At 28.0% G+C, this 13877-nt stretch overlaps 1 protein-coding gene across 2 annotated transcripts in view; it reads right to left on the bottom strand.

Moving 5' to 3' along the window:
• The window catches only part of LOC107997223 (UDP-N-acetylglucosamine--peptide N-acetylglucosaminyltransferase 110 kDa subunit), a 28280-nt gene that overhangs the window by 628 nt on the left and 13775 nt on the right, over nt 1-13877 (bottom strand). For both annotated transcript variants that reach the window (XM_017055663.3, XM_017055662.3), the window contains exons 12-15: nt 3830-13796; nt 2977-3316; nt 1156-2899; nt 1-862 (exon numbers count right to left, since the gene is read on the bottom strand). In XM_017055663.3, coding sequence (XP_016911152.1) covers nt 13604-13796 — 193 coding nt within the window. In that variant the 3' untranslated portion in view covers nt 1-862; nt 1156-2899; nt 2977-3316; nt 3830-13603. The remainder of the gene's footprint in view (nt 863-1155; nt 2900-2976; nt 3317-3829; nt 13797-13877) is intronic.

Here is a 13877-nt window from a genome sequence, read left to right as displayed (position 1 = left end):
CTTTGCGAAAATTATGCATAAGAAATCAAATGCATTTAGACAATGTTATTTCTAGTAGAAGAGATTCTCTTTCGTTTCATGATAAATGTCGAGAAATTTGATTTTGTGATTGTCAGTGGAATAATTTACTCACTATCGCCGTTAAAAATTTCCCATTGTAGGACAAACGCTCCTTTATCTATCATCACGATATATAGTTGTTTCACAATGTTCTATAATATACAACTACTCTTCGAGCAAAGCGATAAATAATACGTATCTACAGGTTCATTCATTCGACTGGAACGAACCGATGCACTTTCCTAATAAACGGCGAAATAGGTTATGTTACTGTTTCTGTCTGGATAGGCAACTGGTTATGAGCAGTTAATTGCAAGTGCATTACTGTATGGTACATTTATAACGTACATCTGCGTTTTTATATGTAAATGGTAAATACTTTTATACATTATTCATATCAATAAATATTTATAATATATATCTATGTATACTTATATAATATGTATACTTGCATATAATTTTATAACAATCTATTATTCGTTTGTTATCCATTTTAATTTTTTTCTCTCTCGTCATTTATAATTCGCTTTGCAAATTTTTTAAGAATAAAAAATTATTTATCCGTATATTATTTTGATACTTTGATATAAGATAGATAAACATAAATATTCACGTACAATATTTTTACTATGATATTACTTATTTTTCAAACAGTGTTTCTCAATCTATACCATTCTTGATAGAATCTCAATTATTAAAGATGGTATAGATTACATCTTAGTCTTTCAATTAGATGTGTCCCTGATTTCCTTTGTCGGGATTGCACGTTATTCTTGAAAATCAAGATGTTATGTAATATGTGCTATGAGTAATGGTGCAATTAGATTTTCCAAGAACCGAAAAAAAAATGAATAGTGTTAAATTAACAAATACCATGATCTGTATCTATCAAAAAGACTTTGATCGTTATTTAAAATTTTTTAATTCTTTAAAGCCGGAATTATGTTTCTCGTATTCTTTTATCATAATTGTTATTTTGTATATTTAAAAAATAATCATTTGATTAATTTATTTCACCAGAAAGAAATTTTAAAGAAATATAAAGGAAAAAATATGAATTCAATTTTTATATTAATTTTCGCTTTTGATATTTACCTTCGTAGTAAGTACATGGAAATTTCTATCGTGCAAAAATTATGTTGTCATTCATCAATGAATAATTTTAGAATCATAACAACGTTGCATAATTTAAAAATAAATTTAAAAATTTAAAAATAAAATAGTCGCTATGATGAAAACGTCATTGTTGTTTTAAAATTAAATATAGTAGTTCGTAACGTTAGTATTGGCATCGCAAAAGTCTAAAAAAATATACAAGTTTCATTAGGATTCTAAGAATATTTAATTCACGACAGTATTTTAATCCTCGGAATTTACTCTTGTTAATAAGATATTTTTTCGTTTGAATCAGAAAGAAAATTTTTTACAACAAGAATATTACACATTTTATTTATTCTTCCACTATCTCTTTATAACATATAAATTATTCAATAAACGATCAATATATCTCATGAATATTTGTCGATAAAGGGTTGAAAAAGAGAAAAAAAATATATTCCTACTCCATTTCGTATTAACTAATTCGTAAAACAAATCAACAGAAGAAAATGAAAGCAAATGCCTAAGCTGTGTGATTGACAATGCATAACCTTCAATCCGGCAATAGGAGGTGGAGCAGGAAACGAAAAAGATAGCAAAGAAGAGGGCACACTGGCGTCGGAGGAGGAGCGGAGAGATATTTCCGTTGTTGCAGACTCTATCCGTTTGGCAGGTTTATCAGAGAGTATGCGCACGCGCGTTCACGTGTGCCCACCTACCTACTTATCTACCTGCATCCTAGTTTGCCTGCCTGCCAGCCAACCTCCTCTCTAGTTGCTCTCTGCTTGCCCGTTTCTTCTGGCCTGCCTGGCTGCCTGCCTGTTCAGCCTACCGGTTTGCCTTGATCCCTTGAATAGCTAGGAGGTGGGCTGGTAGGTAGGTACGGCTTTCTTACGTAAGCGCTCCACTAGAGAACGAATTATCGTGGCAGGGTCGAGCAGATGAATCGACACACAGAAAGAGATTTCTAGAGATTCATCGTACGAATTTTCAAAAGCTGTTACGAAAGAATACAATCCTCCTCGTCGTTATTAATTTTCAAAGCATTCAATTTAATTTTGAAAGGAACCTCTTTGCTTTTGGAAAAATCCCAAATTATTGAACATTAATATCCAATCTGGTTTACTAGCTCTACTATAAATGATAAAATATAATATTGCTATATGTAATATAGCATATATATATATTGATTAATGGCGATATGAAACAAAGCGCAATTATTTATCGTATATTGTCAAGGTCGCGAACTTTCTTATTTCAGTTCTTCGCTAGATTCATCTCGATTTATAAAGATAAATAAAAAATATTGGGAAAAATAGAATATTCGAATATTATAAATAAAATATATTTCGATGGAACATTTCTTGGATACACGGCCCTCAAACGGGCCAAGAACACCACTGTGAATCGTACTCGGTTGAAGCACGGCGCTTGTGCGATGACACAGATATCACGCCCTCTCTCTAACTCTCATCGTGGTGCTCCTTGCTTTCATAGCCACTGCAAACTGGGCCAACGCATCTATGAAACGGACGCGCAAATTTACTAGATCAACTTTAGCGTTCATCTCCGCAGAGCTGAATATTAGGGTCGCGTTTCTCGCCTCTCGCTGGCTGCAGTATTTTCTCCTCTTTGTACCATCAATTTTATAACGTAAAAATTGTCATACTTTTGAGATATTATTCTTATAACATTAACTTTAATAATAGAAGAGGTCCTAATATAATAAATAAACGTTCATCTGAAATTCGAATAAAAAAAGGAAGAAACAATTAGAACAAATGCGATCCAATAAATATTAACATAAATATTAGATACCATAAGTAAAAGCATATGCAAATCCATTTTTTCAATAATGAAAACTTGAAAGAAATGGAAGATTTTCAAGACATGCAGATAGTTGGAACGTGCGACGACGATGCGGCCGTATTTTTCCACAACGGTAGAGTCGTGTCAGGAGGCACAATTGCGGAGGTTAGAATCACGCGTGCGCGGTCGCTCGCGTTCTCTCGTGTATCCATAATTGCGCTGCTTCCTGCGCGTGAATACCGTTGTCCTACATTTCGGTAAGTACGCCTACCGTCGCGTTATTTTACGAAGTAGGTCGAACGGCTCGGTCGTCACACTGCATAAGTTTAATCGTCGCAAATCTGCTGACCTAGGAAAGAATTAAATAAAAAAAGTTATATGTCAAAAATGTATGAAGTTTGTTAATAAAAATCTTATACATATGATTTTTCCGTATTTGGTAAATTAAACATATTATATCAAATCTTTTATATTTGTAATTTTATAAGAATTATTATTTTTGTATTATTATATTTGAATTTTTCTTCATAAGAAGAAAAAGAAAGTAGATGTCATAAACACTCCCTATCTTCTGTCTTTCTTTATTTTTCTATTTTATTTTTGGACAATCGAAATAGCATTTAAAAGAAATTGTAAATGTTCTTATTTTTTTTATCTTTAGGAGTATTTTATTTTGTCTCGCATTCAGATATTCCATGTAATTAGAAAGATTAAAGTAAATATTTAAGTAAAAAAAGCAAAATGGATAAACTAAAGAATAATTTGATTGAATGTAATTAATTTCTTATATACAAAATTTCTATCAGTTTAAAATCACACGTATAATATTAATTTTTTTCCAAAATAAATTTTTTAAACTTACTCAAATGAAAATTTCGTCTTGGATCCATCATAATTTGCTGTAAAATATCTGAATATATAAGTAAGTACTAATGTATTCATTATAGTCATATTTAGTCGCATATTGCACCTTATCTTATAAAAACAGTGATATCCCATTTTATCCACCATTTTACTCACCATTTTATTCGATTTTCTATTACTCATTTCTTTTATTTTCATCATTTACTATTTTATTATGCTTTTATTGCTATGCTTTGTTAATCGTAAATAGGATTAATCACTAAGAAAGTTTTATAGTTCAATTTCATTACAATGATTGATGCTCTGTTATGGGATATTTAAAATAATAAATGTAGATAGATAGATAAAAAATGTTATGTTAGAATAACGTAATATAATATTAAAAAATATCATAATGAGATTAGTTTAAGTATCGTTCAAATATTAATATTTGCACTATAGTAAAGTTGAAATATATATCTATATCTATAAGAAATTGTAACAACAAATAATACTGATACGTCAAAAACGCGTTGTGAGAAAATATATCGGAATATCAGAATAAAAATCTTTCTTCTTCTTATTATTATTATTATGATTTAATTTATATAATGATGCTTCATAAGTACTAAAAACATTCGTTTTTCTCTTTTGTTTTTTCACATTGTTCTATCATAATTTATCACTATGAACAATAGTCTTCCAAGTTGTTAAAGAATTATAAAAAAAAACGTATATACATCAATTTCTATATCTTTTCACAATTCAACGGAGTTACATTTAAAAGTATTACAATATGTCATAACTCAAGTTTCATGTATAGAGCTACCTAACCTAACTTACCATGATTTCACAAAGTAAAAAGATACAGCATTATATTATCGATCGTGGAAAAATTTATAGAAATTATCAAAGAAGTTATAAAATTCTTTCTCGATATCGAATTGGTTTGACGATAAAATAAATATTATTCATAAGACATGAATCATAGAGAAATCGTGTGTTCTCCGAGAAAATATATCGATATATCGATTCAGGCATAAAGTGCGTTCGAAACAAATTGACTGCTACACGGAAGCGCAGTATACCATACGGACCCTTCTAGAGGAAGCGGACTTTCGCCCTAGTGGATTTACGCGATGGATCATCGTTAATTTTAGAGGGCAGTAGCGGCCTTCGAATCACACAACAGCGTTGCTCTCAGTCTCTCTTTTTAATAAGTACCGATGAGAATGAATTACTCTCGCTGTTTATTCCCCCATAATTATTCTACTTTTCGGTTTTCCGTCTTCCATTCAACAAATTTTCGAGCTGATATTGATGCTCGGCAGGTTCGTTAATCTTGTCATTACTACACCAATTCCATTAAAAATACTTACTTCTTAAATATCTGATAAAAGCCAATTCTTAAATATCGTTCATCATAAGAAAGGTTTACTTTTTTGCTTTGTCTGTAATAGAAATTTTTTTCAAACTGCAATTATTCTCAATTTAGATAGATATCAGTGCTGGTTTTGTACATATGTTAATTATTCACTTACATTTATTCACTTTTTATACATTATAATTTGATATTTCTATGTTACAATTTTTGAAGATAATTTTTCGTTTCAAATATTTTAGATTTCGACTGAAAATATTTATATAATGTATTCAATGTTGTTATTTATCTATTTTTTGAAATAGAAATGAAATTTAAATTTTTATATGTAATGAATACTACGTTTTCAATTATCAAAATTTTTACTTATTGCTTCTAAACTAATTGTCATTTTTAAACTTGTTTTTTATTCCTAAAAAATATTAATTTTTATATAATAGTGCATTATGTATAAATTTAATTTTTGAGGATGGAAGTTAAGACAAAACAATAGAAAAGAAAAAGAAACTTACAAAAACTTATATTTTTAGAGACAATATTTTAATAAAGATAGAAAAAAAAAGAGAAACAAGTAAAATTGAAGGAAAAGACAAAATTCATGACAAATTTTTTTTAGTTAATTTCTTAACTGGATGTGACTACTTGACTTATGCACTCGCATATGTGTAAGTATTATACGTACTTCCCGGCCTATTCTTACGTAATTGCCAGATAAACTTAACGACATATGTAGATACGTTATGTAGGTATTTTCTCTTTTCAATGACACTGAATATTCGTTTTTTCCTTGCTGATAGAATTTTCAAAATATTTTATCGTGTTATGAAAAATAATTCGACAAAAACATCATTAATATAATTATAAATTATTTTGTGTATTAATAAATTCATTATATATCTGTAATTATAAACATTAAATTTGACTTTATTATATTTCCAATTTATATTTTCGAATTACACGTTAAATTAAAATTAGTTTAAGATTACTATCTTAGTTCGATAGCAAGAAAGATAAATATTTATTGTACCACAACAGAAAACGCGGAAAATTTAGATTAAAATCATCGATTTTTATTATTAAAATTTTTTATTAATTTTTATTTTCAATTAGAAAGAAGATTAATTTCTTGTGATTGAAACTTTTTTCGATATACACATAAAATATGAAAATAAAAAGGAAATAAAGTTGCAAAATCATAGGAAGTCACAGATAAATTTTGTTAAAAAGATAATTATAAGAAGGAAAAATAATATGAAAGCTCTTGTTTAATGGTATAGCTATGATGCAGCTATATTTATTAGTATGAAAGTATATTGGAATTACGAGTGCACGTTTACGATTATGTTTACCGATTTGTGTTTAAATTAATATAGCATAATTTCAAATAGATGCAATACACATTTCATATGAGCACGTATTGAATTCACACATAATGTACTTATTTATAAAGACGAAGTATTCATCATGGAAATTATCCATTATTCTTTTATATATAATTAATTCATTATGTTGGTTTAATAGTTCAAGTTCATTAAATATTTCAAATATAATATTCAGGATAATATTCTTTATTAGATAAGAAATTCAAAGAAATAAAATATATAGTTAACTAAAATATGTAATTTACATATTTTTCAATATATAATTTCAATAAATGTACTATCTTTTATACTTTAGATTTATTTTTAATTATAAATTCAAGCATTTTGAATATGTATATATTTAAATTTAATATTTTATATATTTAATCAAATTATTTAATCATTTTATTTAATCATTGAGATTTAATCAAATCTCATTCAATTATTTATTACGTATTTAAAGTTGAAGTTTGTATTTCGCGTTATAAATATATGTAAATGATAGATGTCGAAGAGCCATCGGTCTCGTCGCAATATGTATGTAACCTATAGAGAATAGGCTATAGGCATCGTTATGAACAGTGGCTCATCGAGCACATAGAAATATCCACATGTGACATGTATTTCTTTGCTAACTTCAATGACATCGATTTTCAAATATAAAAAACGACTGTTACTAACTATTATTAACGCATCTTATAGATAATTGTATTTTCACCGTTATTCAAAATTAACACACATGATTTCCAAGACAAAGATTTGAAGTTTTCTTTTGATCGCAGATATAAGTAGTTTTAAGAATTTGATCGACATGTTGAAAGAAAGGTCGAAAGAATGTGTGGTTCAGTGAGTACCACTGTTATAGAACGATCATGCGCGCTCTTCCAGCTCTCCGACAGTCTACCCCCGCGACCTGCGTCGCCTACCTAGCCTTCTGTTAGTTGCGTAACGCTGCAGAGTCATGCGATAGGATAGCACTGCCGTGGCGCGACCGACGAATACAGACGAATATGAACGAGAAAGAACGAACGGAGGAAACGAACGAAGCGAGACAAACGATACGCAACCTACCGATAGATTGAAAGAAAGAGAAAGAGAACGATAATCGAACATGAAGTTAGGGGAAAGGAGATGATTCGTCTTTGGAGGGGTCGAAGAGAGTGTAGAGAAGAGGCGGTTCAGCCTTGAAACACGCTGCGAGCGGCTTCGTCGCGAGTTCCGTGCACGAACGTCGACTCGCGGATCGTGTCGAATCGTTTTTTCCGATTTTTTCCCACATATCGGCAGCACTGTTGTTCGTGCTACAAATATACCGTTACTATTGTTCGTTCTATTAGAATTTTCGTGTTTTACCGATCGACTCGAAGTACATTCGATCTTACTCACACTTTATCTTCCTTTGGGTTTATCGTTAAACACTTTCATGAGAACGTGAATTGATTTTAAACTTATATCATATATCGTTTTTGATAGCTATTGATCTGATAAATAATAATTCTATATTGGTTTTCATTTTGATATGAAAAACATTTAAATTAGAAATAGAAAGTCAAACACGATTAAAAAATAGATTGATTTTATAATCTTTGATTTTAATGTATATAATAAATATAACAAAAAGAATTTTCTTGAAGTAATTTATTATTCTAGAGAATTTTATTTGATGGAGTTATATTAAGGATTAATATAACTAGCCGGTTAATTTATCGAGGAAACTATATATTGGTTCGTTGCATGTATCATCGATAATAGTAAAAGTATTGCTTCGAAATCTTCTATAAATGGTATCTTTCCTGATTCTTTCTCTGATTCCTATAAGCAAATTTTAACAAAAGATAGATTGCAATCGCGATTCTAAGTATGTTTTCCTTCTGTAAAGTATCGAATGCAAAATTCCAAGAAGTACCGTGATAGATAAAAATAGATAAAAGCGACGGCATCGTTGGCTTGCTGGCTTTCTGGGAACGGTTTCGTCAATCAGGGTCACGAGTGCACCGGTGCGCCTCGTTATGTCTAAAAGCAGTTTCATGTAACTCTGAGAAAACGAAGCTCGTTGAACGAGTTTAACGGACATTATCATGCTCGGCTTAAAAATTTTAAAGATGTTTAATAGAAACGTGATGAATCATCAAATTGATTGCACAAATCACGTAAATCCTATTTTTTTACTTTGAAAAAGTATCGCTAAATTTATACCATATAGTTGTTTTGCAATCCGTAGATCTTTAACTTAACCTTTGGATAGCTAATCGATTGACAGCAGCTAATCATGGATCATTTATGATTTATCCTTATATACTTCAGAAATTATTTCTTATCCAAAATTATATGTTATTTATATCGTTAAACAATATTATATCACAAAAATGATTAAAATAAAATTATTTGAAAAAATTATATTGTATTACATTTATAAAAATAACAAAATGACTCAAAATAAACTCTTTACGATTAATTTTATTTTCTTAATTTTATTAAGGATTAATTTTAATTTTCAAAGAACATTATTATTCGTATTTAATTTTATTTTACTTTAATTCATTAAATAAGAATTAAACATTGTAGATTGAATTCGTTTGCAAAAATCTCATATCGGTTTTAATATTTCTAATATTTTGTGTTAATCGAGTTCGGTTATAAGTGAGGTGTAAAAAAAAAAATGGAGAAATCATGTAAAGATAGTGCGAATTTAAAAGAAAAACAAGGTGTGCGAAGTACACGGTATGTATGCAAGATACTTTTCACAAATTTACGAAATCGTACAATTTCTGTAGCAAAAACAGAGCGTTTTATTTTTTGTGATGATAATTTTTCTCGTTGGATATTGCTTATTTCTTAATCCTAGATCGCGAGAACCGAGTATCGAGTTCGGACAGAATATGCTTTGCTATTAATACGTGTTGTACTTTTTAAGTATCCATTGTTGAAAGATGTTTAATAATCGACGATCTTTCCTCTTTTGTATAGAAGAAATAGTTTCTGTTTAAAAAAAAGAAAAAAATAACAGAAGGATATTCGTGGAATAAGATGGCAGTAAAGAAAGTTAGGTCGAAGAAGTCTGAAAAAGTAGAGCACAGGGAAATTGGAGAAAATGCAGCCAGAGAGAGAGAAAAAAATCTAGGGAAGAGTGGATGGAACAACGATAAAGTGGAATGAAACCATGCAGGAGGAAGGCGGAAGTTCGAGGATGGAACAGTGCATGGAAAGAAAGCAAAGAAAAGAAACTATGGGCGAAGAGAAAAAGACAGGAAACGAAGGGAAATGGAAAGAAACGCGTAACACCGAGGAGGGTAGCTGGTTTCGACTTTGTAGTAGGCCTCGATCGATGCTGTTACCATGGCTACAGGGGCAGTACCGCGGTGCTCTACTACTGATTATTTATGTCAAGGATCCCTCCCTGCTTCGAAGCTTGGAACGCAAACTCAAACGCGAACCACCCTAACGTAAGTGGCGATAGTTGTTCGAGACTCTCTTTCGGAAGATTTCGAACAATTTTCTCATAATTAAGTTTACATTTTATAAATGTTTGCAGATTGTAGAAACCTGATTACTTTATGAATTAATCTTATTTTTAATTTTGTATTATCGAAATTTTTCATAAACAGATGAAGTTAACAAGTTTCAAATTGTAAGCTGGGAATGATTTTATCGAATATGTATGATATTGATTAAATCTTTAATAAGTCAATTATGACAATTAGATCAAATGTGAATCTCTATGCTATATTTATACATATTAAGCAATAAAAGCATGAAAAATTTATAAATAAATAAGTAAGTAAAATATCTCTTGATATTTACTTCATAAAGAAGAATGAGATTTCTTTGAGCAAATAAACGATTATGAAAAACCAATAAAAGTTAATGACTTGACATTTTTACGGAATTTTTCTTTTTATAGCAAAAAAAAACTTAAATATAAGTAAAATATACATATTTTATAAGATACGTATCTAAGATCATTACCATTCAAATAGTATTTTTTTTCTTATACTTCTCTTATTTTCAGCAATTTCTAAAATCAGTTAAATTAATTCTTAATCTTTTTAAATATGGAAATAAATAAATTTATCAATATTATAGACTAATTAATGTAAGTAAATATATTATTACTATTCCATAAGATAGGTTATGTTCATTCAGTAATAATAAAAATATCAATATTAAAGAAAATAATAAAATAATATAAAATCCTTATTGCAATCAAGAAAATAATATGATCGATTAGAAAAATATGAGACAATAGTAAAATTTCCAATAAATCATCTTCAATATTAGAATTTAAAACGAGGATTAGTTGGCATTTAAATAATGGCTATTGCTAGTGACACATGACGACTAAAGATGGAGCTTCGATGCTCTTTTCAGAGTAAGCAGGACAGAGGAGAATACGCAATGGGAAATATTCCTGTTGAGAAAGATGCTTTCGACCCAATTTCACTCTCTTATAATAATAGTGTTGTCATAAACAATCGATATTGCGTCTAAGAACTATTATCATGCTGCATCAGTACGAAAGCTATCATTCTAATTTGCGCAGAAACGATAATTAAATGTAAATAAAATGACGTCATCTTTCTATTCTAACTTTTTTTACATCTTTTTTAATACTTCTTATTTTATTCATTTTATAATTACTATAATCTATATATTAATCTAATACTATACTATAATCTATACTAATATACTATCTATACTATCTATATTATCTATATTAATCTAATACTATACTATAATCTATACTATACTACTATAATCTAATTTTTTTGAATAACATATGAATATTAGTTGGAAACAATTTCTTTCTAAAATATTTGTTAAGATGATATACTTTTTATTAAACTTTATCATTCATTACAATCATTGAACTATTGTTAATATAGAAGACATTTTTATTATTTTATGTATTGTTTCACAGAAGGAATTTCAAATAATTCATCATGATATTTGACAAATATATAATCAAGCAATAATGTAAAAAATTTGTTGTTAGCTTTTTAACACATAATATATTTTAAAATAAAAATAATTACATTTTTTACATTATGCTTAAGATCGAAATGCACCACCATTCGAAAGGTAACTTACATTCGTCATGTAGTATTTATAGTCAATGATCATTAACATTCATCTAAACGAAAAATAATCATACTTTCATGAATTGTATAAATATTAAAGTAATGAGTTTCAACATACATGAAATAAATCAGATATTTTTTTATGAAAGCTTCAGATAATTAAAAGAAACAAATGTTTCTTATGAATGTTTTTTATGAATATATAATCATAACTTTCACTTGAATAAATCATTATCTATATATAAAACAATATATGTAAATATGCGTAAGTATAATGCGTAAGTATTCATAAAATATCAATATTTTCATTAATTAAATTGTCTCAATTCAAAATTTGAGAATGAAATATTAAATAAATTAAGTACTACTATTTTGCTTTGGTAAATTTATTTCAAATTTTTTTAAATTATTAAATTAAATAAATCTACAAATTATATAATTATATTACTTATAAAAATCAAAAAGTAATATTTAAATTTTACATTTTATTTTACTATTTTACTTAATAATTCTTATTTTTGTTTTCCAAAATGAAAATTAAAAATTTTGAATCTTGAAAGACTACTTTTATATCTGTATCTTCGATTTAAATTGTGCGTAATAGGGACAATTAGTCATTATTGAGAATGTGCAATGTTAATAATACACACACAATGGGCGGATGAAATCACACATTCAATAAATTTAACACAATATATGCTGCTTTTTTTACTTGTCTAAATTTTTCGATTTTTAAACAAAACTTATTGCAAATTAAAAATGCATTTTCTTTTTCATAATAAGTTGTTTAGAATAAAAATATATTGAATGAAAATAAGAAATTCAAGCAAGTTGAAGTATTACCTGTATTTTTTTATGTGAAACTAATAAGTATTAAAAGACTGAATAAAAATTTCACAACAAGAAATCAATTTTACGGATATCGCATATTCATTATCAGAACATTCTTACAACACAACATTCACATTCTTTTAAATTATATTGTTAATCTCTTCTTTTTTATTCTATAGACGTACATTAAAGTTTACTACAGTCAACGTCTTTCGCTACCTCACACATTTCTTCAATCTTAATTTACGCGCTATCAAATTAAAGCAATAACTAACGATTATTTTTTTTTAATATTTACATATCTATCTCATTAATTAATTGTATATAATACAACTTGCACTCTTTACTGTTAGCTTCTAATAATAACATCTTGGTGCGAATAATCTACTGCCAAACTTTTTTCCTGTTTTTTATTCTTTTTTCACGAGTCAATTACGATATTCGAATTCAAAAGTATATTCGAAATAAACAATGAATATTATTACATCTTTTTTAAAAAAATGACCAGAAAAGTATTTTCGTACTTATTCAACATTGTCAATGAATCACGCGTCACGAACATTCCAGTGAAAATAGTAGCATCAGCTGCACATTTCACATTGATATTATAAATCTTCATCAATATACATTTGTGTACTTCATATATATTAAAAAAAAAAAAAAAAAAAAAAAAAAAAATTAATTTTACATTTTTCCATTTTAATTATGGCAATATCTAAAAAAACAAAACAAAAACAAAAGAAAATAAAGAAAAACGAAACATATAAGACATCTGACTTTATAAGATATTTCGAGAACATTCTACAATAATCTTATATGTATAAATAATAAGATAAAAGATGCAGTGGCATAACATAAGAAATGAATGTAATTATTTCTTATGATTTGCATAGTGTAACAATCCATAATTTTAATATTAAAACGTCAAATGTTTAATTGAACGTTCGCATGTAACGTTATCTTACGTTACTCTAAAGCTCGATGATTTATTATATAAAATAGTAAATATCAGAATACGGAATTTATATAAGAATCAATATTTTCATGAAATCGATTATCAATCATCTGTTTTAAATACTAGATTTCCAAAAAAACAGATGTAAAATTAAAGCTGTATAAATAAAATCAGAATTTGAAAACCATTAAGATGCAGCTGTTAATAATTTTTCTCTTTCATTTTTATCTACTGCTGATACATGATCTGGTTTTTCACCTCGGGCATAACGTTCCCACATTTTTTTGTATAGCATTTCCATACCCATCGCATACAATTTGCAATTGAATAAAGGACTTTCGGATCTTGCTTTCCATACTTTAGCTCGTGTTGCTTTTAAACTTGAAAAAAGAAAAAAATTGAATTTACATAACATATACAAAGCTTGAAGTTTCAAAATTAAAAATTAAAAAAATAATTTA

The sequence above is a fragment of the Apis cerana genome, linkage group LG11 (genome assembly GCF_029169275.1).
Source record: "Apis cerana isolate GH-2021 linkage group LG11, AcerK_1.0, whole genome shotgun sequence".
NCBI lineage: Eukaryota > Metazoa > Arthropoda > Insecta > Hymenoptera > Apidae > Apis > Apis cerana.
Note: the sequence above shows the minus strand (reverse complement) of the source record. Positions and strands in the feature narration are given on the sequence as shown.